At 43.8% G+C, this 27,402-nt stretch overlaps 3 protein-coding genes across 13 annotated transcripts in view; 2 read left to right on the top strand and 1 right to left on the bottom strand.

Moving 5' to 3' along the window:
• ELP1 (elongator acetyltransferase complex subunit 1) overlaps positions 1 to 9,189 on the top strand; it is a 52,267-nt gene extending 43,078 nt beyond the window's left edge. For 4 of the 11 annotated variants that reach the window (XR_011432547.1, XR_011432545.1, XR_011432548.1 and 1 more), the window contains exons 32-38: positions 329 to 442; positions 965 to 1,076; positions 2,196 to 2,323; positions 2,789 to 2,943; positions 3,962 to 4,052; positions 4,498 to 4,573; positions 7,538 to 9,189. Coding sequence is in view for 4 of the 11 variants with exons in the window: in XM_023629846.2 (XP_023485614.1) it covers positions 329 to 442; positions 965 to 1,076; positions 2,196 to 2,323; positions 2,789 to 2,943; positions 4,498 to 4,573; positions 7,538 to 7,605 (653 nt within the window). In the remaining 7 variants the exon portion in view is untranslated. The remainder of the gene's footprint in view (positions 1 to 328; positions 443 to 964; positions 1,077 to 2,195; positions 2,324 to 2,788; positions 2,944 to 3,961; positions 4,053 to 4,497; positions 4,574 to 7,537) is intronic. The other 7 variants (XM_023629846.2, XM_014735945.3, XM_023629848.2 and 4 more) reach the window with 3 other exon arrangements.
• A 4,229-nt stretch (positions 9,190 to 13,418) lies between these two features.
• ACTL7A (actin like 7A) lies at positions 13,419 to 14,895 on the bottom strand. The gene has a single exon (XM_001916296.5). The coding sequence runs from the start codon at positions 14,893 to 14,895 to the stop codon at positions 13,549 to 13,551; it is 1,347 nt and encodes a 448-aa protein (XP_001916331.2). The 3' UTR covers positions 13,419 to 13,548.
• A 4,994-nt stretch (positions 14,896 to 19,889) lies between these two features.
• Positions 19,890 to 21,240, top strand: ACTL7B (actin like 7B). Its single transcript, XM_005605685.4, has one exon. It carries the CDS (start codon positions 19,890 to 19,892, stop codon positions 21,141 to 21,143), a length of 1,254 nt encoding a protein of 417 aa, XP_005605742.1. The 3' UTR covers positions 21,144 to 21,240.
• The last annotated feature ends 6,162 nt before the right edge of the window (positions 21,241 to 27,402 follow it).

Raw genomic sequence — 27,402 nt, 5'->3', positions numbered from 1 at the left:
CCCATTTTTATTAACAGCTTCCTGTGAGCTCCTTTTATTTGCCTGTCTTCTCTTGGGTTAGATACCAAGTCTTTGTTCAGGTGATTTTATAAGTTTAGTGGTAGAGAGTATTCTAGAATGATGTTGGTGAACTCTGAGGTCTGGAATGTCAATCTCTAGTTTATTTTCCTAAAACAATGTAGATTAATTCTCATTAAGGAAAAAATCTTGCTTGGAAAACCTAGTAACTGTTTCTTTTTGTTAAATTCCAACTCCCTCACTGCCCTCCTCTAGTTTTTTCTCTTTGATTAAACATCATACCCAAGTTATTTTCCATCTATACCTTCAGCCCAGAAAAATTATATGGCATTTCTGGACTCTCAGACAGCCACATTCATTCGTCATAAAAAACGTTTATTGGTGGTTCGAGAGCTCAAGGAGCAAGCACAGCAGGTGAATCTGGGTGAGTGTCTGCATGAAGATGTTGCCGCGTGGTGGGGAACAACATCACACATTGTCAGGGATGCTTACTGTGCCTCCTGCAATGTGATTACCGTGCCGGGGTTGGGGGGGATGTCTGAGGGCTCTGAAAGCCCTCAGGGCCTGTGTATGTATGGATGTCTGTGTTTGTGGGTGTTGGGAAGGGCTTGGGGGCAGGACCACGCAGACGGGGGAAGAGCTCTGCCTAACAGTCCCCCGCCCCTTAACCGGAGCAGCTGACTCCTGTGTTTTACAAAAGGATTCTTCTTGTTTCTGAAAGTTTCTTTGCTTGGAAAACATGAAAGAAAAGAAAAAAGTTTTGTAAAGTACTAGTTTACAGTAATAAAACTGTATTTAATATAATCTCATTTCATTTTGAGATTAACTTTGTAATAATTTTCATCCATCCTTAAATATGCCCTGGTTAACTATAATCCACTTACATCACTGAAGGTAAACCCACATAGCAGGGATGTTCATTCTGCATCTGGTTCTTCTTTTCTAGATGAGGATGAGCCCCATGGTCAAGACTCAGATCTATTCTCTGAAACCAGCAGTGTCGTGAGTGGCAGTGACATGAGTGGCAAATATTCCCATAGTAACTCCAGGATATCAGCGTATGTATCACGTTTATTCAGCACATTGACCATGCCCTGGGTATATGGGGAAAGTACAAGTAAATGGGTCAGTTTTCAAACAGGACAGTGCAGTGGGAGGGAGAGGGCATTCTTTAAGGCCGTGTGAAAGCTGGACTTTCCTAGCACGTCTAAGAGATTAGACTCAGCATTAAAATGTTTTCTGCTGCAGCTTCGTGGCCTGTGTGTTTGCTCAGTGCCCATGTAGCACTTACACTGGGTACTCAATTTATATAACATCTGATTTTATTCATTTAACAAATGTTAAGTGACTATAATGTGTAGGCACTGAAAAAATAAAAATATTATGAAGAAAAAAAGATTTCAGGCTTCTTCAAGATCGGGATTGGAAGAAGTCATAATATAAAGTGAGTCGTTGCACTTTGACCCAGTGTAACCATTGGTCAGAAGTATTTGTTGAACATCCGTGTGCTAGTTGTAGTGGAGGTTACCAAAAAGCTTTAAGGAGATATGAGCTTATGGTCTTGCTTGGAAAACAGAAACTGCAAGATTATATTTTTAAACTGAATTTGCTTTAGGAATTCAGAATAGAGATCTATGAGGTTGTATGGGGCGATCAGAAACTATAAGAAAGGCAGCTAGACCTGGGCTTTTAAGAGCTGAGGTGAGAGAACCTCTGACAAAACAAATGGCTTATTTAAAGACCTCTGAGACAGGAAAGAATGTGAGATTCATTAATGTTTTATTGTATTCAAATTCCTGTCTGGTTTTTCTGTATCTCCTTATTTTTATTTTGTTGGCTTTAAATTTGTTTTTTATTACAAAATTCAAGTTGGTTGTTCTCTTCATTGTTCGAGCTCTTATTATCAGATGTAACCTATTTTACTCTGATATTAATCAAAACTTCCAGGCCAGACATTACTTTTTAGGGTTTTCCTTACTACTTCCTGCCTGTGAGTCTTGCTTCTCCCAGTTTTGTTTTAGGTGTCGCTTTAACACCTTGTCACCATTTTTCCCAAAATATAAATACCATCTGTATACTCTCTGGTTTCCCAGAAACTTAGTGGCCAACAGTTACACTCATTTTAATCTGTTCAGCACAAGGAGAGTCCCTTTTTCAACATCTCTAATTTCTAATAGGCGATCATCTAAGAACCGTCGCAAAGCAGAGCGGAAGAAGCACAGCCTCAAAGAGGGGAGTCCCCTGGAGGACCTGGCCCTTATGGAGGCGTTGAAGGAAGTGGCACAGGGCACTGAAAAATTGAAAGGTATGTTCTCAGTGCTGATGATTCTTGCCCACAAAAAAATAGTAAATGCACAGCACAGACAGACACAGTCTAGTAAATAATTGATAGAATTTTCCCAACTTGAGGAAAGACAAAAACTTTCAGCAGGAAGTGTCATTTCAGGGCATATTCATGAACAACACTTTTCAGCTGGTAACCTATAGGGCTTCCTCCATTGGCATCCACCTCCCTGAGCTCTGAGCCATTCGCACTGAAACCGGGATAAAGGATTGTGGAGACACTGCTTCTGCTTGGGCCCCAGTGTGTTTGTTTTTCTTTTAGTAGTAGATATGTTGAATTATTCCAGCATTTGGGAAAAACGAAAGTGTAGGAGATGGCAACTGTAGTGTGATACTAGATATTTTTTGCTAGGAAAGAAGCTATGTTATGATTCAGGCAGTGAAACTGGGATGCACCTTACTACTCTCTCAAATTTCTTCTCTCTAGATGAAGTATACCATATTTTAAAGGTGCTCTTTCTGTTTGAGTTTGATGAGCAAGGAAGGGAATTACAGACGGCCTTTGAAGATACTCTGCAGCTAATGGAAAGGTCACTTCCAGAAATTTGGACTCTCACCCACGAGCAGAGTTCAGCTACACCTGTAAGTTTTCCTCAGACACAGAATGTGCATTTTTTTCATCATTTTCACAGGTTATTACACTCACACAATCTCTTAAAAGTCAAAGCAAAAGACTTTCCTGTTCTTGAAACATAATATCCCATGGTTAAGTTATTTTAGGCTTAGGTTTAAGTTGTCAGTAAGAGTATTTTAATTTGACCGCACAGTGACTAGTACCCCCTGGCCTAGTAAGCGGGCTTTTATGTCTCCTTTCCCATGAAGCAGCGCCATGGAGAAGATGGGAAAGTTGGATGGTTGCCCCCAGCTTCAGTGACAGTGGGTTGCGGAGTCCGGGAGCCAGTACTAGAGCTGGCTTCTCACTTTGCTGCTCAGACTTATGGGTGGGATCAGACTTTTTTAAAGTCTTTATGGAAAATCTGACTTGACACTTCTATGTTGTTGTGACAAGCTTTGCTAATTAGGTTTAAGCATGTTGTGTCTTATCAAGAATTCTAACGTATTATCTTCTATTTATACCTCTGCTCAGTCTCTCACACCTCAGCTCTATTGTTAAGAGTTTCGATTTTGATTCAGAAAGGCTGGTGTATCAGTCAGGGTCCATTAAGGAAAAGAAAACCCACAGCTAATATTTTATTGGAGAGAATTTAATATGTGGAACTGCTTAACCAAGTGTGGGAACACTGCAAAGGCAAAGGGGAACACGGGAGGAGCACTGAGGGCATAACTGTGCGCAGCGGCTTCTTCCCCGAAGGCTGAGGGAGCAAGACGAAGAGTTGGGGTTATTGGCATTTAGAAGCTTGGAGCTAGGGCCCTGCTGAGCTGCTTCTTGACCCTCTGAGAAGGGGGTACCAGCCAGCTGGTGCTGATATTTCTGAGGGGCATGTTGAGGCTGGTTCGAAGTATATGGAAATAAACGGAAACTGGAGTGAACAGCTGCTTCTGGGGTAAAGAGCTACTGTTGAGTGAAAGGAAGCAAACGAAGGAGCGAATTCCTTCCTCTTGCTTTCTCCCTCTGGTGTCTGCTGTGGGCGGAGCATAGCCGAGCCAGCTGAGAAAGGAGTGTTTCCTCAGGCTCTGGGACCAGCATCACAAGCAGCGTACAGAAGGCTGTCTTTGGAGCTGAGAGGGAGGTTGGTAATGAGCTCACTGATTCGAAACACATAGCTTTACTGGGCCTTGATTTCCTGTTATAAATGAGGATAATACTTCCCCTGTACACTTTACTGGAATCTTCTGAAGGTTAGGTAACAGGGTACATGTAGAAGCATTTTACAAACCTTAAAAATAAACGCAACTAAGAATCATTACCCCCACAAATACTTGAATTTACTGTAATAGGTATTTCCTAGAAGAAATGTGATCATCTTCAAAACTATAGTGATTTGAAACTAAGAATTTATAATGCCTTCCCGTGCCCTCCCCTCCCCTCCCCTCTTCTGTTCAGATCATGTTAACTTCTCAGTCTTCTGGGGCAAATGACCAGAAAATTACATTTTTGCTTTTGTTGGTAGAGTATGATAATGGCGTGTGTGCAGGATACCATTTCTTTGCTGATACAGTCTGCTTTCTACTTAGGTTCTAGGTCCTGATTCTACTGCAAATAGTATCATGGCCTCTTATCAACAACAGAAGACTTCTGTTCCTCTTCTTGGTTAGTACTTTTTCCCTGTAAATCGTTACAGTGCTAAGCAGAAGGCATATCTTTCTCTGCGTGAGAAGGTCAGCAGTATAAGGAGAGATTGGCTGTTGACTACAGTATGCCCTCAATTCTAAGACTCTGTCTTTAGTAAAATCAGTTTGATGTTTCTAGTGTTAGGAACTTGGCAGGCGGGGAATCCAATGTGACATTAAACGTGTAATTTTTTTAAAAGTTGTCCTGACATACACTTGTCACAACAAGGGCATACGCTCACCCGTACAGGCACATCACAGCTGAAGTTTGAGTCTAAACAGTCTAATTTACATACACATTTTAAAGATTCTTCTGAATCATCCTTTTTTGCTATTGGCAGTTACGCATTGCATCTTAGGGACATTTTCATAATCCTTGCTTAAGAGCTGAACCTTTAAATCATCTTTAGGATTGACAGTATAATTTGAAAGCAAATCCAAAGGCTGTTAGCTTTTTATCTGCATTTCGTATTTAATTCTACCCAAAATGTTTTGTTTGTTTGTTGGGGGAGATGATTCTCAGTTAGATTGCATATCCCTCAAAGTTAAAAGCCCTAAAGGCTTTCTTTTGAAAGTTGGCTAGAAGCTTTTGACAGATCACTTTGGTGCCTGAGTATTTGTGCTTCGGGTGGATCAATCAAGCATACCAACCTCACAGCTCTGAAAAGTTAGTGGTATGTTCTAAAATAATTGGCAGTTTTCTCCTATTGTTATTTGTAGTTTCTAGCATGTGACAGGCAGTGTTTTGAAATTTTTTCATTTAAATGCTGTACTATAATAGCATTTTGATGACATTTGAAGTAGCCTTTGGGTGTTCAAATTAAATTTAACTTTAACAGTTTATGTTTCTACCAGGAATAAACAACTACCTCCCTTTCATCCCAGCTAAGCTCATACATCTGAACAGTAACTACTATATCGCTAGCTTCCCTTCTTCCTGGAGGCTGGCACACACGATGCTTTTGATATCGGTCCCAAAACACACAGTTATTTCTGAGGTGCTGAAATTCAGCTTAGACCCAGGGCAAGTTTGGTAATTGTCTAGTTTGTACTTTGTTCAATTCAGTTGTGATTTTTACCCCCTTTTCCTTGTTGCTGGCTTGATGCTGACCTTTCCCTGGGGTAATCTAGAGGGCTTTATTAAAGAGCACTTTCATTGTCCAGCTGAACCTTCAAGACTGTTTGAAGCTCATTACCTGAGGATGTAATGTCAGTGTCTTCGTGAGTGCAAGGTTGTGTAGAAGGAAGTTCTTATAATCCAAAAGTAGGCAGATGAACTACTCACAACATTAGTCCCACTCAAATATTCCTCAGCTGACCCCCCCACAGCTGCCAGGAGCAGCTAAGTGCACTCACACATCCCCACAGTGGGATCAGTGACTTATTGGGGCATTTTCTCTGATTGTTTCATGTTTGTGATGCAATGCAGCAGCATGCAGATCAATTGCAAGTCTTGCAAAAATGTAGCATTTCATAAAATGGATTAGAGAGTTATCAGAGAAGTGTTTGAATCATAGCCATTAGACTTGTTACAATTGATAACAAAATAAGTGCTTCAAATGAAAATTATTTGACTGTCAGAGGATTAAGAGAAGTCCCTGGAAAAATTGATAAAGCCCTCAAAGTATCTTTGTAAAAATGACTGTGTTTGTGCTGTGAAATTCAAACATAGAGATTGAAAGATGTTGTCTCCTGCTGCTGTACAGTTTGTCAGAACACTTACTTTCCTGCCAAAAAGGCAGTACTTGCTCTTTATTGTTACTTAAGTCAAGGAATCAAATATCATTGTAGTTATGCCTAATTTTTAAAAATAAGATAGACTATTTTCATAACTTTTCTTTTTTTAAAAAATATAAAGTTTTATTCAAAGTTTAATCTTTATTTAATATGAAATTATGAGTCTTGTTAACAATGAATTTCTTTAAGTAGGGTTTTTCAGGGTCAGTATTTTTAAATAACCAAAACCTCCTGGGGCCTTTTTGTGTATATAGTTTTTGTTTGAGGGATTAGAGAGCAGTAATTGTATGTGAAATTATAAAACTGATAAGATTGGTAGAGAAAATCTAGATTGTACAGAAAAGTATGTCAAAGAAAATGAAAATTCAATAATTTCTGGTCATACCATATGTATGTACCTGCATGTATTTATGTATGAATATCATGTTTTTAAGAACTTTTTATCTTGAACATTTTTTCTCACATTGTTAAATATTCTTGAAAATAATTTTTAATGTCTGTATGGCTCATATGTACAGGTGTATTAGAAGTTTATCATGAATAATGCTGGGAAAGAACATCCTTATATATACATGTCTTCTCATATCTCTGCTTCCTGTATATGATTCCTTGTTAGATGAGAGACTCCACAAATCTAACTGAAAGAGGGAGGACCGGGAGTTTTAGGTAACAGTGACAGAATTTTCCCCCAGCCATCCCCTGCTCCTTCACTTTTTTTTTAAAGTAGGGACATTTTTATTGATCATTGTGTTTATGGAATTTTTTATCATTAAGTAGTTTTTGTCTGTTAACTTTATTTAATCCATGCCACCACAATTTTTTACTCTTATAATAATTAAGGTGAATTTTACATACAGTGAAATGCACAGACCTTAGGTGTACAGCTTGAGAGATTTAATAAATGTATATGGCTTTGTAACCACCACCCCCATTTGAAATATACAACATTCTTCCACTCTGAATCACTCAGTGGGCATTTTTTCTTCTACCTTCCCACATGGCTGAAGTTGAAATGCAATCCGTGTTCTCAGGGCGGGGCCTCCGGGCTGTATTGCCCTGACTGAAGGTTGCAAGGGTAACAGACACGTTAACTCTGGTTCTGAGGTCATCTGGTAGCTGCAAAGCCCGCTCCCTTAGTGTTAGTTACTGCCTCGGCTCCCGCCAGCAAGAGAGAGTGTCTGTCACAGTTCCCTTTCCTTTCTTTTAGATGCTGAGCTTTTCATACCGCCAAAGATCAACAAAAGAACCCAGTGGAAACTGAGTCTTCTAGAGTGACTCTGACCCCAGTTAGAGGGCTCTGGCAGACAAGACCATTTTCCTTCCACTCCTCGCTCCACGGGCCTTGGCTGTTGAGAACTGGCAAGAGTGAGACGGAGATCTACCTTAGCATTCTGGAGAGCTGCTCTGTATAGCAGACCTCAGCAGACACCAAGCAATTTTATTTTATTTTGCATATAATTTTAATCATTAGCAAAACTTTAAGGTTTAACCAATGTAACATCATTTCTTCAGTGCTGTTTGAGAGCATATTTCTGGTATTTATGATAATCAGGAGATTAGGTTTCAGTCCCACTACAGGTCTGATTTATACTGAGACCTTAAGTCACATAATTAATTTGTGCCTCAGTTAAGTGGGATTAATGTTTCACGGTTGCTACCTCAAAAGTGTAAAGAAAAGTAAAATGTTCCTGAATTGTTTTATGTTCCTGGAAGAGAGCATTATATGTAAACAACATGGCTTATTAGTGCTACCAAAATTTGGTCAAATCAAATCACTTAAAAGGCTTCTTCACCTTGAACTAAAGCAGAATAAAAAGGTTTCCTATGCTAATGGCCACTATTTTTTAACATTTTACCAAGTCCTGTGCCTCCAGTTATAACTGAGTTGAGCCTCCTATCCCTATAATGTCCATAGGGACTATTTATACTGCCTGTGAATTTTCTGCTAGAGAGTTAGCCGTGTTAGAGCTAGAACAGATTAGAATTTCTGAAGCAGTATCATGCACATTTGGTATGGTAAGCACTGTGCATCATATGGCATGCAGAGTTATAATTTATTCTTTTTTCTCCAAGTATTGCTGCTTTTTTTTTCTTTTCTTTTTTTGAGGAAGATTAGCCCTGAGCTAACATCTGCCACCAATCCTCCTCTTTTTGCTGAGGAAGACTGGCCCTGAGCTAACATCCATGCCCACCTTCCTCTACTTTATGTGTGGGACGCCTACCACAGCATGGCTTGCCAAGCGGTGCCATGTCCACACCTGGGATTCGAACCGGTGAACCCCGGGCAGCTGAGAAGTGGAACGTGCGAACTTAACCACTGTGCCACCGGGCCAGCCCCTAAGTGTTGCTACTTTTAACTAAAATATTTTGTCAGCGTCTAGGCTATTTCATTTCTTTATCATGCTTAACTGACCTCTGTACCTCTGTCTTTCAGTTATTTTCTTTGAAAGAAATGAGAATGTTTTATCTTTTTGGTAAGTCTAGAAAAAGTTCAGTTCATTTTGACAACAGTTTCGTGGCTGATTCTTGGGTAAGGTCTGTTCCACGTGTTTAATACAAGAATCAGACCTTTGTTATTGTACATAAACTAACAGGAAATGCTGCTTTTAATCATCGGAGTATAGATAATACCCAGAATTGTGATTTAAGAAACTTTCTCTAACATAGAAAAATGTTAACTATAGAATCTGGGTGTGTTCGCTTTATGATTCAACTTTTCTGTATGTCTGGAAATTTTCACAAAATAATAGGAAAAAAAGAAGAAGAAGATGATATATCCTGCTTTGGAGAAATCTGCTTTTTGACTCATACCCATCATGGATTTGCTATAATGAAGTGCCCAATGTTGAAATGCTAAAAGTGCGTCGTGACTCCTCTTTGGCGTAGGTAAATGAACATGGTAACTTCTGTGACATCTTACTATATTATAGTGATCCTGCTGTGGAGCACAGTAAAGGGATCGACGTGGATGGGTTGGAAATAGAAGCAAATGTGTCTGTTGAGAAAAGTGCGACTTTTCATGGATGTTCAGTTTCCTTAAAATAATGTATTGAAGCAGTGAGAACGAATTTGTGTGGATACAAATTACTATCAGTCACTATCTCTCTCACCTGAGCAAGGTGGAATTTTGGTCATTTGGAGAAGTAAGCATGGGCAGACCCTCCAAATTAAAGGCAGAGTCAAGGAAGAATTCATGGGGAAAGATGTAGTGTATGGGAAAAGGAGAAATTCCTGGGAGTGATGAATGCTTCATTTGGGGGAAAGAGTCTGGCAAGTTCTAGAAAAGGGTATGTAACTCTTTCCCAAAATTTGAACTGTGTCCCAAGGAAAGTTCGTGCTGCAATAAGCTAAAAGCCTCAATTATTTTGTTGGTTCCATTGTTTTAGCTTTGCTCCGATGCTCCAGACGTCAAAAGGAAACTTGCAAAGGACTGCCTGCTACAATCCAAGTACATTTGAAATTTACCTTTTAAAAAACTGAGGCAGGAGTTAATGTTTTTATGATGTCTTTCTAAGAATAGCTTGATGTAATTTCTTAGCACTGCCGCATATTTTAAAATAAATTTTACATATCTACCTCCATATACACACATAATATTTGTGTGTGTATACACATAGGCACACATTTGAGAGATTTTCCATGGCCATAACTGAAGAGGGTGTTTTTAAAAATAAATAAAATTGACAATTCTTAGTAATTTAAAGTGACTGCAAGTTTAGGAAGCAAAATTAGTTTTTTCTTCCTGTGCTGGCCCGTAAACTTCTGTGCCTCACTAGAAGCACCACCTAGACGAGCCCTTGGGAGTGTTTAGTTGTCCTTCCTTGTCTGTCATGTTTATTAGTAACTGGGGTGAGGATGGAAATCTGAAAAACTTGATAACCGTAAATATCCAAGATGCTGTAGACAAGCCAAAGCTCATATGGTGACATTTGGTGACACTGAAGGCCTGCTCTTGATTCCTGAGGTTCTGTGTGCTCCGTGAGCTTGCCTGTGCCTCATGCCCACAGTAGGCCGCTCCACCGTTACTCGTACTGGATCTGAAGTCCCAGGAACTTTAAGACCAACAGATGTCCTCCTGATATTCAGGAAAGGACTAGGCTGTGGGTCCATCCATCTTAATGTCCTTGGAGAAAGTCATTTAATCTCAATGAATCTTGTTTTCCTCCACCCTCGTGTCCCCATTGGGCTAAAGCTGCGTTTCTCAACCTTGATACTAATGACATTTGGGGGTGTATCATTTTTTGTTGTGGGGGCTGTCCCGTGCATTGTAGGATGTTTAGCAACATCTCTGGCCTCTACCCACCAGATGCCAGTACTACCTACCCCCTGCTCCTGTTATGACAACCAAAAATATCTTTAGACATTGTCAGATGTCATCGGGGGGTCAAAATTACCCCCAATTGAGAACCACTGAGCTAAGATAACTTCCACATGCTTAATAAAACTAATCTTTTTTGTGTGTGAGGAGGATTCTCTTTTTCTACAAGGGCAATTGTATAAGGATCATGTGAGAGAATTCATAAAAGTGCTTTGAAAAAGACTAAAGACTAGGCAGTTGTTCAGCCTGTATTTGCATTCTTCATTTTAAAATGCAGTATAACATGTAGGCTTAGGATGGCCTGGAGAGTCCCATCCTCCAGAACCACCTCCCATGCCTCCTCTTCGTCAAGACCCTCACCTTTTTGGGGGTTTTTGACTTGGGGTTCATAGACCCTTGAAGGATCTGAAGATACTGTATTTCTGTATGATTTCTTTCCTCTGTAATCCTGTATATTTTATTTTATGCATTTTAAAATGTTGTTCTGAGGAGGAGTCTGTAAGCTTTACCACTCTGCCAAAGAGGTTCAAAGGTTAAGAACTAACCAAACTTCAGCCTCCCCTGTCAGTGATGTTCGTGGGGTGTTGACGGTAGAGTGGTTTGTGCAGAAACTGAGGGGAACAAGACAGTCCTCTCCCTCGAGTCAGTGTATCCAGCTCCCAGCTGATTCCTGATGCTCCAGGGTAAAGCTTAGTCATCCTTGCTGAACTGTAGGAATGCCAGATGCCCTTTGTGATTATCTTTGCTTCCCTGCTCCAGCGTGCTGGTGCCAGGCCTGGATCCAGGGTCAGGCATATAGGTCTTTCAGGGCTATCTAGACAAACCTGGAGGCTGTGAGGGTGACTCCGTAGGGCTTCTCCTGGGGGCGGTAGAGATGCTGTAGCTCCCCTGTGAGTGCTTGAATGTGTGCCTTTGAGGGTACGTGTGGCTTGGGACCACAGTAAGACTTTTGGCCTCCTGTATAAAGGAGAGAAGTCTACAAGATAATACTAGCTAGCTCTTATGATCACCTCCTGGAGGCCAGGCACTGGTATTGAAGTGTTTATCTCTGGTTTTTACATCAGCTGTGTGAGGTAGGTATTTGAATTCAATTTCACAGGTAAGCAGACTCAGGTCGCACAGCTAGGTGGTAAACTAAGGTTTCAAACCACAGAATCCAGAGCCCATGTTCTTTCCATTATTTTGTGCTGCCTGCCGGTCTTGTTCAAATGTGAGCTTTAGAGACGGCAGAGAATGTCCTGGGATCTGTTCTAAAAACCTATGTGCCAATTACAAACTGCCCCCGCAGGAATACCACAGAACATGCTGTGCCCTGGAAGGGCCTCCCTGGCCATGAGGGTCTGTATGTTCCCTTGGACTCCTCATTTGGGTTAGAATTACCATCATGGGGCAGCCTCCCACAGACCCACACCATCAGCCCCAGAACCAGCAGCCTCTATCCTGAGCCCATCCCATACCCCAGCCGTATACGCTTCAGGCTGATGGAAAATCCAATCTGGTGGGAGATGAGCAGCTGCTTCTTGAAGTGTCTGGAGAAGATCATGGCTTGCATCCTCATGACCTCAGTGTTGATAACCTAAGATAATTCTGACCTCTATATATTTTTTTTAATCTTTTCCCATGCCTTTATTGTCAATTTTTGTGCACCTGTTTTTTTGGTGAGGAAGACTGGCCCTGAGCTAACATCTGTTGCCAACCTTCCTCTTTTTGCTTGAGGAAGATTGTCACTGAGCTAACATCTGTGCCAGTCTTCCTCCATTTTGTACGTGGGATGCCGCCACGGCATGTCTTGATGACTGGTGTGTTGGTCTACACCCAGGATTCAAACCTGCAAACCCCAGGCTGCCAAAGTGGAGTGCATGAACTTAACCACTATGGTTAGGGGCAGCCCCTGACCCCTGTTTTTAAAAAGGGGGAATCTATTTGGCACTTGTTCTCTGAAGAATTGCCCCTGTAAGACGTATACACATACCTTCTCATAATGTACCAGGTTTCAGCAGCCAGTCACCGTGATGGCTTGATAAGAACTGGTATTGAGACATAAGTGACTGTTGGAACTAAAAGAAAGTACAGTTAAAGCAGGAATCAGACATCTTTGTCAGCTCTTTCCAAGCCTTCAGAATTGCTGATGAAGTATGAAAATACTCTGCTGATTTGTGGGAGATCAAACCATCACTGCATACTACTTGGTGTGTATCGAAAGGGATCCTCTTAATATGCCCCAGCAGCATTTACTCTGTAATCTATCTGCGTCACAGTCCTCTTCCTGAGCGTATTTTAATAATACAATAGTTCCTAAAATGGGGAATACACAAAATAAGGGACAACATAATTTTAGAGCTAGATTCTCCCAAGAATGTGTAAGCAGTCAATATGTAATGCATGTCTTTTTCATCCATCGTCCACACTCGTCCCTGCCTCACTTTTTTTTTTTTTTTTTTTTTTTGAGGAAGATTAGCCCTGAGCTAACTACTGCCAATCCACCTCTTTTTTTCTGAGGAAGACTGGCCCCGAGCTAACATCCATGCCCATCTTCCTCTACTTTATATGTGGGACGCCTACCCACAACATGGCTTGCCAAGCGGTGCCATGTCAGCACCTGGGATCCAAACCAGTGAACCCCAGGCCGCCGAAGTGGAACCTGAGCACTTAACCGCTGCGCCACTGGGCCGACCCCTACCCCACCTTTTGTTTTGGCAGTTGTATATTTTAAGGCAGCTGCTGCACATATGAAGTTGTTCTCATTAAGTTAGGAAATAGAGAAACACTGTGGAGGGGAACATGAGGATCGTTTAATAGTACAGGAGTGTCTGTGCTGGCTCAGCTCCCTATATGTAGGATGGGTGCTCACCCAGCATAGCTGATGCATGGCAACCACAGCGACCATGCCTCATCAGAGTTCAGAAGCACCTTCTGTGGAGGAAGAAAGGCCCGTGTTCCTCGTAGTCAGAGCGGTGGACCCACAGTGGTTGGAAGCCCTGAAGTGATGCCAGGATGGACCCGCCCGTCCACACTGCAGTGTCTCTTTCAGGCAACACGTTTACCTGGGGGGTGTCATTTGGACACATGCTGCTCAGCTCCTTCTGCAGACGGTTAGGGAAGCCTCTGAGCATAGTGCTTCCCCCACAGAGCAGGATGTTCCCCATGAGGTCTCGTTTGAGGGCGATATCACACTTGTTAAGGCAGGACACTGTCTGGGTGTGGAGTCCCAGCTGCATGGACTTGATCAGAGAAGGCTTGAAGAACATCTCTGAGCAGAGGAACCTTTCCTGGCACAGGTGTATCTCCTGCCCGTCTGGCAGCGTGTACTGGATCATATGCTCAGTAGCTGGGACTTTCTTCTCTTCAATGGGGTCCAGGGCCACAAAGCAGCATTTCTTCTTGATGTCCTCCACAATGCCCATCTGGTCCTCAGTGAAGTATTTCCCCGAGTTGTTCATCAGGCCCATCAAGTAGGCTGTCATGTCAGATCCCGCATAGTCTAGCCGTCCAGTGATGCTGGGCAAAGGATAACCCTCGTAGATGGGGACTACGTAGGAGACACCGTGGCCAACCTCCACAACCAGGCCGGAGGTCCTTCCATAGGAGTACATGGATAGGCGGGACTGGTAGGCGATGTGCATTGCAGGAGTGCTGAAGGTTTCAAACAGCATTTCAGCATACTTCTCTCTGTTGGTGTGTGGGCTCAGGGGTGGGTCTGAAACCAAGACTGCATGCTGCTCTGGGGCAATCTTCATCTCTTGATGGAAGAGATATTCCCAGATATCCTGCACTGTATCCCAGTCCACGATAATGCCATGTCGCAGAGGATTAATTAGCTTGAGACGAACCCCTGGATTGATGAGCTCCTGCCCCACGTATGTCTCCTTGCGATTGTCCCCGGTTTTGGCAGTCTCCATGTAGGGCTTGCCCACTGTCGATGAGACATTGTGGGTGGGCTTTGGCAGCCCAGCAAAGCCACATTTACAGTAGCCAGTGCCAAGGTCCACAACCACTGCTTTGGTCACCCCTAGCTTGGGCTTCTCCTTGACCACTGTTGATTTGGTAGGTTCTTCTGGCTCCGAATGGTTAGAGCGAACCCACACTGCTCGCTTTGCCGGGCCGTCCTTTAGGGAGGCAGTCTGGAGGATTTGTGTCTGCAGGGACACCTGTTCACGCACTCTCTTGGCAGGCCCATCCCCTGTGATTGCTGTCTGTGGAGCCCACACACTATTAAGAGCCCTCGTGCTCTCAGAAAGCCCCTCCATCCCACTGGCTGCAAGGCCTGAAAGGCTTAAATCAGAGGGCAACTTGAGAACTTCCCCAATGATGACATCACTGATTATGACATAATCCAGTGACCTGGGGCTTTCTAGATACTGGGAACTTTTGTCCCATGTTGGGGTAAATTTGGGGTAGTTTTTGAAGTGGCTTAACTTTTGAATCTTGTATTAAACCTGATTTATCCAATCTGTTAATATGTATTGAGTGCTTGCTAGGTGCAAGGCAGCTGGGAATACAAGGCAGCAGTGAACAAAAAAGACAAAAATTTCTGCCCTTGTAGAGTTTACATTCTAGTCAATGGGGGTTGGGGAGAGACAGACAATATCCAACATAAATATATGTTAGAAGATGTTAAGGGCAAAAGAAAAAGAGCAGGGGAGGGCGGCTGTGTTAGTGTGCCTGGCCTGGGCTCTGAGATGGTGACACCTGAGTGAAGACGTGAAGGAGAGTGCCACATGTATATTGGGAGCAGCAGGTACAGACTACTGGAAGCGGACGTGTGACTGATGAGTTAGAGGAGGGGTCCACAGACTGGTCGCTTGCCTGTTTTTGTAAACAATTTTATTGGAACACTCATTCGTGTACATTGGCTGTTTTCGTTCTACAACTGCAGAATTGAGTCATTACAACAAAGACTGTATGGCCCACAGAGCTGAAAATACATGTTGACTATCTGGCCCTTTACAGAAAATGGTTGTCAATCTTCAGGTTAGAGGATCCCAAGAAGATCAGTGTGGCTGGAGTGGAGGGAGCAGTGGAGATGGGAGAAGTTAGGGTGTGGGGAGGGCGAGCAGCTCACATCAGGCCTCATGACCATTGCTAGGACTTTGGGTCTGACTCTGTGGGAGGTCAGAAAGCACTAGAGAATTTTGAGCAGAGAGTTGACACCATCTGATTTAGATTTTAGCAGGACCAATTGCTGCTATGGTGACTGCCAAGTACTTCTGTCTCACTTGTTCCTTAGGACAATCTGCAGAGGAATTATTTTTGGACACAAATTTGGACATACACTCCTCCTTCATCCAGGGTCATTGGCTTGGCAACAAAACTAGATCAGAAGTCCCACTGATGAGAACATTGAAACTCTTAGCTGCATAGCTCACCCAAGGAGATTTAGCTAGCAGTGGCCAAGTTCTCCTAACTATGACTTCTTCCTAGGGATGTGCTGTGGACACAACTTGATGAGACCTGATGTGTCTCTGAGGTTGCTTGACCACCATCTCACTTGCCATCTCTGAAGGTGGGCATGTTGGTGTTGGCACCAGCCATCCTCAAGGCACCCAGAATCCAATCTTTTTTTTTTTTTTTAAAGATTTTATTTTTTTCCTTTTTCTCCCCAAGGCCCCCCGGTACATAGTTGTATATTCTTCGTTGTGGGTCCTTCTAGTTGTGGCATGTGGGACGCTGCCTCAGCGTGGTTTGATGAGCAGTGCCATGTCCGCGCCCAGGATTTCAACCAACAAAACACTGGGCCCCCTGCAGTGGAGCGTGCGAACTTAACCACTTGGCCACGGGGCCAGCCCCCCAGAATCCAATCTTATGGACTCCTGTGCTCTTCATAAAACAAACAGTTACTACAGTGCTGGACTTTCTCCCTTGAGGAGGTTACTGTGGATGCTCTTGGCTCCTTGTGGGGTGTGAGAAGAAAAGGACCATGTCCAGTCTCATGAGCCTTGTGACTATCTGATGGGGGCAGCGAAGCTGTCATCTCAAAAACAAAATCTCAGCTTCTTGGTTCAATGGGTAGAGGATGAGATGGCATTGGATTTGAAAGAATAGGAAAGTACTTTTTTCATGCCTGGCTGCCTGAAAAAGTTTACTTGCCTCTGCTACTCAGGGGTTTGCATGGCCAACTTGGATTGTTTGACTCTATTTCAAAAGAGCTTCTGTGATAAACAGAGGCATATTTAATTTAGAGTCATCTATTTTCCTTAACCCTGCCTCTTGAATTCTGAGAAATCTGCCGCTGCTTAGTACATTTTCACTGCCCTGGATTCCTCTAAGAGCTTGTATTAGTTTCTTTTTGCTGCTGTAACAAATTACCACAAATTTAATGGCTTAAAACATCAATTTATTATCTTACCATTGTGGAGGTCAGAAGTCTACAGTCAGTCTTAGTGGGCTAAAATCAAGGTGTTGGCAGGGCCGCTTTCCTTCTGGAGGCTCTAGGGGATAATGCTTTTCCTTGCCTTTTCTGGCCTCTAGAGGCCGCCTACATTCCTTGGCTTGTGGCCCCTTCCTTCATCTTCAAAGACCTCTCAGACTTCTGCTTCTGTTGTCACATCTCCTTCTCTGACCTTGACCCTTCTGTCTCTCTCCTAGTAATACCCTTGTGATTACTTTGAGCCTGCCAAGTAATCCAGGGTAGTTAATCTCCCTATCTCAAACTCTGTAACGCTCACCTGCAAAGTCCCTTTTGCTATGAAAGGTAACATATTCACAAATTCCAGGGTTTAGGATTTAGACATCTTTGGGGGCCATTATTCACCCTGTCATTTGACCTGTGCATCCCACTTCACTAAGTCACTCAAAGCCTGGGTCCGGCCCCGTGGCCGAGTGGTTAAGTTCACATGCTCTGCTTTGGCGGCCCAGGATTTCGCTGGTTCAAGTCCTGGGCGCAGACATGGCACCGCTCATCAGGCCATGCTGAGGCGGCTTCCCATATGCCACAACTAGAAGGACACAACTAAAATATACAACTATGTACTGGGGGGATTTGGGGAGAAAAAAATCAGGAAAAAAAAAACCCCAACCAATTAGTGTCTTCTTCAGAGAGGTATAGATGTCAATCCAGTGTGAGGAAGTTTATTCCTCACAGCTGCCCGTGCCACACTGCTGGGTCAGACGTTCTAGAAGGGATTCAAGTGTACAGTCCTCAGGTTCTGTGATCTTGTGACACCACCAATGGAGCTTCTAGGTGATGCTCATAACTGTAATCCTTATAAATCCTTAAAAATCCTACCCAATACAGTTTCGTGGTGCTACATTCCAAGAAACAATTCAGCATACAAAAATTCCCACGAGTTGTTTGTTTTTTTTTTTTTAAGATTTTATTTTTCCTTTCTCTCCCAAAACCCCCTGATACATAGTTGTGTATTTTTAGTTGTGGGTCCTTCTAGTTGTGGCATGTGGGATGCCACCTCAGCGTGGCATGATGAGGGGTGCCATGTCCCCACCCAGGATCCAAACCAGCAAAACCCCCGGCTGCCGAAGCAGAGCGCGCGAACTTAACCACTTGGCCACAGGGCGGCCACCACCCACACGAGTTCTTCATTAGCATTCGTCCGTGCTCCACAGCAGTATTTCATAATTACATCTTAAAATCCCTCTTTCCTATCCATATCACCTAATTTCCCAGGTACTTCTGCTGTTCTTAATTCTCCAGAAAACTTCCTCAGCCCCAGTTGGTTCTCTTCCCCCTTTTCTCCTGTTTCTTTACCACCAAAGCCCTAATCTGTCTTGTCTTTTTTTGAGGGGGCTGCAGTTTGGGATGGAGGTCCTTATGGGTACCTAATGAATTTGTCCATTCTGGATGACAGGCCATCTTTCTTTGCTTGGACAGAGGTAAAGGATTCATCTTTCCCTCTCGCTCATGCCCCACATCTAATCTACTCATCTAATAGAAACACAGTGCTTGAGGCTAGAGAGGTCACAGGAACCAAGGAGAGAGGGCCTCAAATGCTAGACTAAGAGCCTGGATTGAATTGAGGATAGTTGGAGAACCAACCAATTAGATTAGATTCTACCTTCTACCTTCTCTAGAACCTGGTCTTTGCGCTTTTCCACACTGTCACAGTCCAGCCTCAGGCCACCTTCAAGTCTCACAAGGACTCCTTCAATGGCCTCCTTTCAGGCCTCAGATTGTGGTCTTGCCCCTCTACATTATTGCCAAATGCAAATTTTCCTACAAGGCAAATCTGAGCATTCTCCTGCTTAAAAATTGTTTCCCCAGGTGTCCTCAACCCAAGCTCTTACCCCTAGCATTTGAGGCCCTCCCTAGTTGGCTCCCTCTAGCCTCGTCTGTTTTTCCAAACACCGTAACTACCGTGGAAATTGCCCACCATGCCCGCTCTGAACCTTTGCTCAGGCTGTGCGCTCTGCTTGGGATGCCTTTCCCTCATCTTAGCTACTTGACACATACCCACATATCTTTCAATACTCGACTTAAGCTTCACCTCCTTTCTAGAGAACCTTCTGACGCCCTCCCTCCAAAAAGCTCTTCCTCCTTTATGCATCTTTGTTTTTCAAATAGACTTCCACCTGCAAACTCCTTTGCATCCATTCTATCTTCTTCCCACCTAGCTTGGCAGTGCTTATGGCTGGGGTTTCTGTCATCTATCACTGGCAGGCTGCAGTGGGCTGGACTCACTGCAAACCCCAGTAAATGTTGAATAAAGGGATGAAAGTACTGTTGGGGCCCTCACGCTCTTTAAGGAGACCTGGTACATTGGAGTTGGATGAACATGGATTAGAGTACAAACACTCCAAGAACTGTTTGCTCATGGGCAAGTCATTTGAATTCTGAGCCTTGATTTCCTGTTCTGCCTACCTCTCAGGATTCTTTGAAATAACGTATATGAGGTGCCTGGCTTACTGTAGAGACTCAAATATTTATCACCCTCTTGGCCAAGAAGCAGAGGGGTAAAAGGTAAACGGGATGAGGAGCATGGATGTAAGGGGAGGGAGCTGAAACCTCTGAACCCCAGTATGCTTGCATTTCTAAAGCTGTGCTAGCCACCTGCTCTGTCCTGGAGCAAAGTCGAGTTAGGTGGATGGGGTGGGGGTGACAAGTCGGGTACGCGTGACAGATCAAGTGCCTGCCAAGGCCAAGCCCTCCCCCAGGCTGCCAGAATGGACCAGCCCCAAGTGACATCACAATCCTGGGGGGGTTGCCAAGGCACTGCTGGAGGTGGACCCTCTTATTTCTCCCCATGGAGCTCTAGGATGTGGATGTGAGAAAGGTGAGCAAGGAAGGTAGATGGCAACGAGAAACTGCTCTAGCCCCATGCCCATGGGCACGGCTCAGGGTGACCCTGGAGAGATGGGAACACTGCCAAGTCCTGACGTTGGCATTCTGGACACAGGTTCAGCCACTCAGCTGAAGATGAAGCCCAAGAAGGTGCGTAAGATCAAGGCACTCATCTTAGACCTGGGTTCCCAGTACTGTAAGTGTGGCTATGCAGGGGAGCCAAGGCCCACCTACTTCATCTCCTCTACTGTGGGCAAGCACTACTCCGAGGCCGCTGATGCTGGCGACAACCGCAAGGAGACCTATGTGGGCCACGAGCTGCTCAACATGGAGGCGCCTCTGAAGCTGGTTAACCCGCTAAAATATGGTGTCGTGGTGGATTGGGACTGTGTCCAGAACATCTTGGAGTACGTATTCCACACAGCCATGAAGATCCTCCCTGAGGATCATGCTGTGCTGCTCTCCGACGCCCCGCTCAGCCCCATCAGCAATCGGGAGAAATACGCCGAGCTCATGTTTGAAACCTTTGGCATCCCTGCCATGCATGTGACGTCCCAGTCGCTGCTGTCCATCTATTCCTATGGCAAGACCTCAGGGCTGGTGGTGGAGAGTGGGCATGGTGTCTCGCATGTGGTGCCTATCTCAGAGGGCAACGTGCTGCCGGGCCTGACGAGCCGCACCGACTATGCCGGGAGCGACCTCACCAACTACCTGCTGCAGCTGCTCAACGGGGCCGGCCACCAGTTCACGGACGACCACCTGCACATCATCGAGCACATCAAGAAGGAGTGCTGCTACTCGGCACTCGTGCCCGAGGAGGAGCTCCGCCTGGGTCTGGAGGAGCTGCATGTGGTCTACGAGCTCCCTGATGGCAAGCTCATCACCATCGGTCACGAGCGCTTCCAGTGTGCCGAGATGCTCTTCAAACCCACCTTGGTGGGCAGCAGCGATCCCGGCCTTCATGCGGTCACGGCTGCCTGCCTGGGCCGCTGCCAGGAGGCGGGCTTCAAGGAGGAGATGGCGGCCAATGTGCTGCTGTGTGGTGGTTGTACCATGCTGGAGGGCTTCCCCCAGCGCTTCCAGAGGGAGCTGAGCCTCCTCTGTCCTGGGGACAGCCTTTCAGTGGCTGCTGCTCCCGAGAGGAAGACCTCCGTGTGGACCGGCGGCTCCATCCTGGCCTCCCTACAGGCCTTCCAGCAGCTCTGGGTCAGCAAGGAAGAGTTTCGGGAGCGGGGCAGCGCAGCCATCTACAGCAAGTGCTGAGCGGCGGTGCCCCGATAGGCAAGGCCTTGTGGGCAGGCGGCCCCGTGCCATTCTATACACATTTACAGAATTTCATATAAAACTTTAACATGCAGTGGCTCTCGTCTAGTCTGAATTTCTTGCTCTAGTGTGATAGCAGAAGGTGGTGGGGAGTTGGGCCTAGAAGCATCAGCACCTTTTGCTCTGCTGGCTCAGGAGCAGCAGGTGGGGGTGGGGTTGGGGGTGCTCACTGACTCCCCCATCCCCGTCAGGAGGGTGACATCATCTCAGAGCCCAGAGTGAGGCTTCCTGTTCTATTAGCTCCTCGGGTTCAAAACCTAATTCACCAGACACACTGCTTGTTCACGCAAGGACCAAGGGGAAAAAAAAGGCTCAGACTAAGGGAACAGCTGGGGTCACATAGTTGAGTGGTGGGTGGGAGACTTACAACCAGGTGTCTGACTTCAGTCTCCTCTTTCTGCCCCTGAAGGTTGCCTGCCCACAACTTTGTCATTGCTTGATTGCCACAGGCTTCCCACTAACCTCTCCTCATTGCCTGCCCCTTTCAAAGGGGCAGCCCCTGTGTGGTGTGTCCACCCATTAGTGGCCCTTCCTCTTTGGACCTCAGCCAAAATTGCAGCTCTATTTGCAGTCATAACGCAGAACCACTGAATCCAGAGGATGTTAGAGGAATGCCCTTTAGAAATCATGTTGTTCTCTCCCTTCTGCAGAGTTGGGGAAACTGAGGACCAGAGAGGGAGGGGGCCGCGTCGGTGGTTGAGCCCAGGTCTCCTGACTCAGGTCATGATTATTTCCAGAAGGGCAGACAGGTATGCTTTAGTTTGGGCTGCTATAACAAAATACCACAGACCGGGGGGCTTATAAACAACAGCAGTTTCTGGAGGCTGGAAGTACAAGATCAGTGCCAACATGGTGGAGGCCCTCTTCTGGGTTGCAGACTGCTGACATCTCACTGTGTCCTTACATGGCGGAAAGGATAAGGGATACCTCTGGGGCCTCTTTTATAAAGTTACTAATCCCTTTCATGAGGACTCTGCTCTCATGACCTAATCACCTCCCAAGGCCCCAGCTAATACCATTACCTTGGGTGTTAAGTTTTCAACATATGAATTTGGGGGGCTGGGAGGAACAAATATTCTAAAACAATGATTCTTCATGGTTAGTAACCATTAAGCACTTACTTGGGTGAGGCCCAGAGCTGGAGACAGAAATGACCAGAATGTGGCTCTTCCCTCGAGATCACACACAGCTAGTGGGAGATTCAGTGGTCAGCCACATTGGTAAGGAGATGAGGCCTGAGCTCAGTGTTCTTGGGGGTGGAAAGGAAAGTGGAGGAGGTGTATTGGAAAGCTGTAAATGGAGAAGTGCTAGGCTTGGTGGCCACTTAGTGACTTTGGGGCTGAGGGAGAAGCTGTTGAGTCTTGTGAGATTTCAGTTGGCGAATGACTGTGCCTAGAAGTCGGTGGTTCCTGCCTTTCCCACTCCACCTCCTGGTGGAGCCCATGACCAGGTGTTTGTGGGATCAGACATTGTGAGCTGTATAATCTGATGAGCTATCAAATGTCCCTGAGCCACCTCACCTTAGTCAGAGTCCTGATTTGGGGCATTCTGTGAGGCTGACTCTGTCCTGGGTCCTGTGCTGGGGGCTGCAGCCTTGGGAAAGAACCAGACACAGACTTTACCTTTCACAAAAATTAACTCAAAATGAATCACAGGCCTAAATGTAGAATGGAAACCAATAAAACATCTAGAATAACATAGGAGAAAATCTAGGTGACCTTGGGTTTGGTGGTGAAATTTCAGATACAACATCAAAAGCACAATCTGTGAAAGAAAAAATTGAATTGATAAGTTAGACTGTATTAAAATGAAAAACTTCTGCCCTGTGAAAGATACTGTTATGAGAATGAAAAGACAGGCCACAGGATGGAGAAAATATTTGCAAAACACATATCTGATAAAGGATTTGTCTCCAAAGAACTCTTAAAAGTCAACGATAGGGGCCGGCCCAGTGGCGCAGCAGTTAAGTTTGCACGCTCCTCTGTGGCGGCTGGTTCGGATCCTGGGTGTGGACATGGCTTATCAAGCCATGCTGTGGCAGGCATCCCAAATATAAAATAGAGGAAGATGGGCACAGATGTTAGCTCAAGGCTAATCCCCCCCTCCAAAAAAAATGTCAATAATAAGAAGACAACCCAATTTAAAAATGGGCAAAAGATCTGAAGACACACTTCACCAAACAAGATATATGGATGGCAAATAAGCATATGAAAAGATGCTCATCCTGTATAAAAGATGCAAGATGGCACACGCACTTTGAAAGGCAATTTGGCAGTGGATTTTTTTTTTTTTTTTTTACTAAGCTAAATCTATTCTTACCTATGATCCAACAATCACATTCTTAGGTAGTTACCTAATTGATTTGAAAACTTATGTTCACCTAAAAACCTACACATGAATGTTTATAGCAGCTCTATTCATAATTGCCAAAAACTGGAAGCAACTGAGATGTCCTTAAATAGGTTGATAGATAAATGCTGGTACATCTATACAATAGAACATTATTCAGCAATGAAAACTATAATTTAGTTAATAGTAATGTCAGTAATGGTTCATTAATTGTAACAAATGTGCCACACTAATGCAAGGTGTCAATAATAGGGAAAATATGTATGGGTGGGAGGATGGTATATGGAAACTTCCTGTATTATCTGCCCAATTTTTCTGTAAATCTGGAACTATTTAAAAAACAAAATCTATTTAAAAATAAACAGAAACCAATCTGTAGACTGGGAGAAAATTTGCAAACCACGTAGGCAGCAAAGGATTAGTATCTAGAATATATAAAGAATTCTCAAACTGAACACTTAAAAGCAAACAATTCAATTTAAAAAATGAACATAAGACATGAGGGGCCGGCCCCATGCCTGAGTGGTTAAGTTCACATGCTCCACTTTGGCGGCCCAGGGTTTTGATGGTTCGGATCCTGGGCGCGGACATGGCACCGCTCATCAAGCCATGCTGAGGTGGTGTCCCACATAGCACAACCAGAGGCACTCTCAACTTGAATATACAACTATGTACTAGGGGGCTTTGGGGAGGAGAAGGGGGGAAAAAAAAAAGAAGATTGGCAGCAGATGTTAGCTCAGGTGCCAATCCTTAAAAAAAAAAGACATGAAAAGACATTTCACTAAAAACGATATACAGTTGGCAGATAAGCACATGAAAAAATATTCAACATTACTAACCATTAGGGAAATAAATGCAAATTGAGATCATGCATCTCTAGTCCTCCGATCTACCAACCGAGCCATCAAAGGATTTTTGGTAAATGCAAATTAAAACCTCAGCAAGAACTGTTACATGTCTATCAGAATGGCTTTTAAGAAAAAGTAGTGATGACACCAAAACTGGTGAGGATGAGAAACTATCTCACTAAGAAAACAGTTTGGCTTTTCTTATAAAACTAAACATGTAACTACCATACCAGCCAGCAATCGCAGTCAGGCATTTCTCCCAGAGAAATGAAAACTTATCTTCACACAAAAACGTGTACACAAATGTTCATAACAGCTTTATTCACAATAACCAGAAACTGGAGACAACTCAGATGTCCTTCAGCGGTTAAATAAACTGGAATATCCAGACCATGGAATACGACTCAACAATAAAAAGGAATGAACTATTGAAAGACACGACAACTTGCGTAAATCTCCAGGGGATTATACTGAGTGCATATACTGCATGATTCCCAAAAGGGCACATGCTGCATGATTCCGTTTATATAACATTCTTGAAATGGCAAAATTGTAGAAATGGAGAACAGATTAGTGGTTACCACGGGTTAGGGATGGGTGTGTAGGGGGAGCTGGGTGTGGCTATAAAAGGAAAATTCAAGAGATCCTTGTGGTGAAACTGTTCTGTATCTTGACTGTATGAATTCAATATCATGGTTATGATATTATACTATAGTTTTGCAAGGCGTTACTATTGGGGGAACTGGGTAAAAGGTGCACAGGATATCTGTAATTTCTTAGAACTGCGTGTGAATCTACAATTATCTCACAATGAAGAGTTTAGTAGAAAATGAAGAGAGAGACTGAGAAAAAATATATCCTACTATCCAGGCTGCCCTTTAGACCAGTTAAATCAGAATCTCTGGGAGTGGAGATTAGGTCTCTGATATTTTTATTAGAGTATGAGTATTTATTTTTAAGTTTTCCATGTGGTCCCAGTGTGCAGCAAAATTTGAGAACCAATACTTCAGCCAAGTGTGGAGCGTGGGGTTTCAGCGTGAGGGCAGTAGAGAGCTTAGGGGTTACATGGATCAGCTCAGACCAGCTGTGTGGTCTTGGGAACGCCAGTTAACCTAAGGCTCTTCATTTGTAAAATGGCGACTACCTGTCTTTACTTCCCAGTGCTGTTCTGAAGATCAAAGAGAAAAAAAGGTAGGTATTTCATTAATTGTAAAGTGCAGTATAAATATTCTGATCAATGTACAATGTATATTGTATGTATGTACAAATGTGTGTGTTTTTAAATATGCACAGAACACCTACTGCATACAGAAATCTTCATATTTATCTCATTTAATCTCATCAACAACCAGGCATTGTAGGAATTGTGATTCTTATTTTACAGAGAGGAGGAGCATGAGGCTCATAGAAATAAATAATAACACTCCTGGTGTCAGGAGTGTAAATAGATTCTCCACAGGCTGTGTGTTTGCTCAACAGAAGCGGTTGTCAAGGTCATTTAGGTTAAAAAGTAAGCCCCTACTTTCGCTTCTATGAGACAGAAGCAAACAAAATTCCTGTAAGGGCAATTTTGGTTGAATTTTCAGGGTAATAGTCTGAATTCTTCACTTCATCTGCCAACACAGATGAAGCTAAGTGTTAAGAGAGAAAAACGAAAGTTGAGAATAAGAAAGAACCTGGTTCCTAAATGATTTACAGCCAGCGTGAAGCCAGAAGACGAGGCCACCTGGGATAGGAACAAGCTAGGACTTGTGGCATCCCATTATCGAATTTTAAATCCCTCTTAATGCCTCTGTCTGATTACAAAAGTAGTTAGAAACACATTAAGTACAGAAAAGCAGTTCTGGCATCAGACTTCCACAAAATGAAAAGAATGCCAATGGAAAGGAGAAGGAAGCTATCACCTTTTTATGTGCTTCTGTTATAAATTAAATTAATTAAACTACTGGAACATTTGTAAAAATAAAGCCTAAGAGGGATTAGTTCAAAATATATCAGAGAACTGAGACAATTATATGTTAAAAAGTTACCTAGATCACTGGTATGCTTTAGGATTAAGACAATTACTTGATTGACCAGCTGTGTGTGTGTAAACAGACCAAGTAATTCAAGGTCTTCTACCACCCAGATGGATTTGGAACAAGGGATCAACCTCAATGTTGGCCATCTGGCAAAGTTTTTCTAATAATCTTCCAAGAATTTGGAGCTGTGCACGAATTGGCCACCATCTTTCCACCTCTGAAGGACGTTTTTCCATCTACTTTAATCTTTGATTGTGTGTGCTGGTTCCTAAGTAAATTAAAACCTTAAATTTCTGGTTCAATGAATTTTAGAGGCAACTCACCAGATGAATATTGAGATTGGGGAAGGGGAAGATAAAGACATCAATAGAATATTTTTTGCTGCCTGTTCCCTTTTTCCCTTTTGAAACCAAGAAGGAACCTTCCTACTAACCCAGGTCTTGGGGGAAATGGCTGGATTCAGTCCTACTTGAAGATGTCTAAGCCATAAAGAAGTTGGACATGGTATTTCACCATTCTTGGTCTTCTTTTCCTAAACTGGTGAAATGGTAATAAGAAAAATGATATGGAAAACCATTTGGCAATCTTGGGTGAGCTTCCTGGCATCGGCCAGGGTTGCTGTGGATTGGGCTTTCTGCAGGGGCACCTATCAGGGCAGTGTCTGGGCAGCATCTGCTCCTGTCTCTTCCTGGCTATCAGGGAACACCTGGCCTTTCTCACCTTCTCAAGTCCTTCTCCGTCTTTGTTTGAACTTCCATGACACCTGGGTTCTTAGATTACCAAATGCCGTGTTATTCCTTAGCAAGCAATTAGCAGCTTTCAATATTTAAAACTATTGAAAAATCAAGTTAGATACAGGTTGTGTATTTGCGATCACTAATTTAGAAATGCTAATGTTGGTAATAGTAGTCATCTTTTGCAACTGTGCAGTCTTTCGGTTACAAAGCACTGTTGCACCTCCCTCATGGCATTCGGTCCTCA

The sequence above is a fragment of the Equus caballus genome, chromosome 25 (assembly GCF_041296265.1).
Source record: "Equus caballus isolate H_3958 breed thoroughbred chromosome 25, TB-T2T, whole genome shotgun sequence".
In the NCBI taxonomy this organism is placed as follows: domain Eukaryota; kingdom Metazoa; phylum Chordata; class Mammalia; order Perissodactyla; family Equidae; genus Equus; species Equus caballus.
Note: the sequence above shows the minus strand (reverse complement) of the source record. Positions and strands in the feature narration are given on the sequence as shown.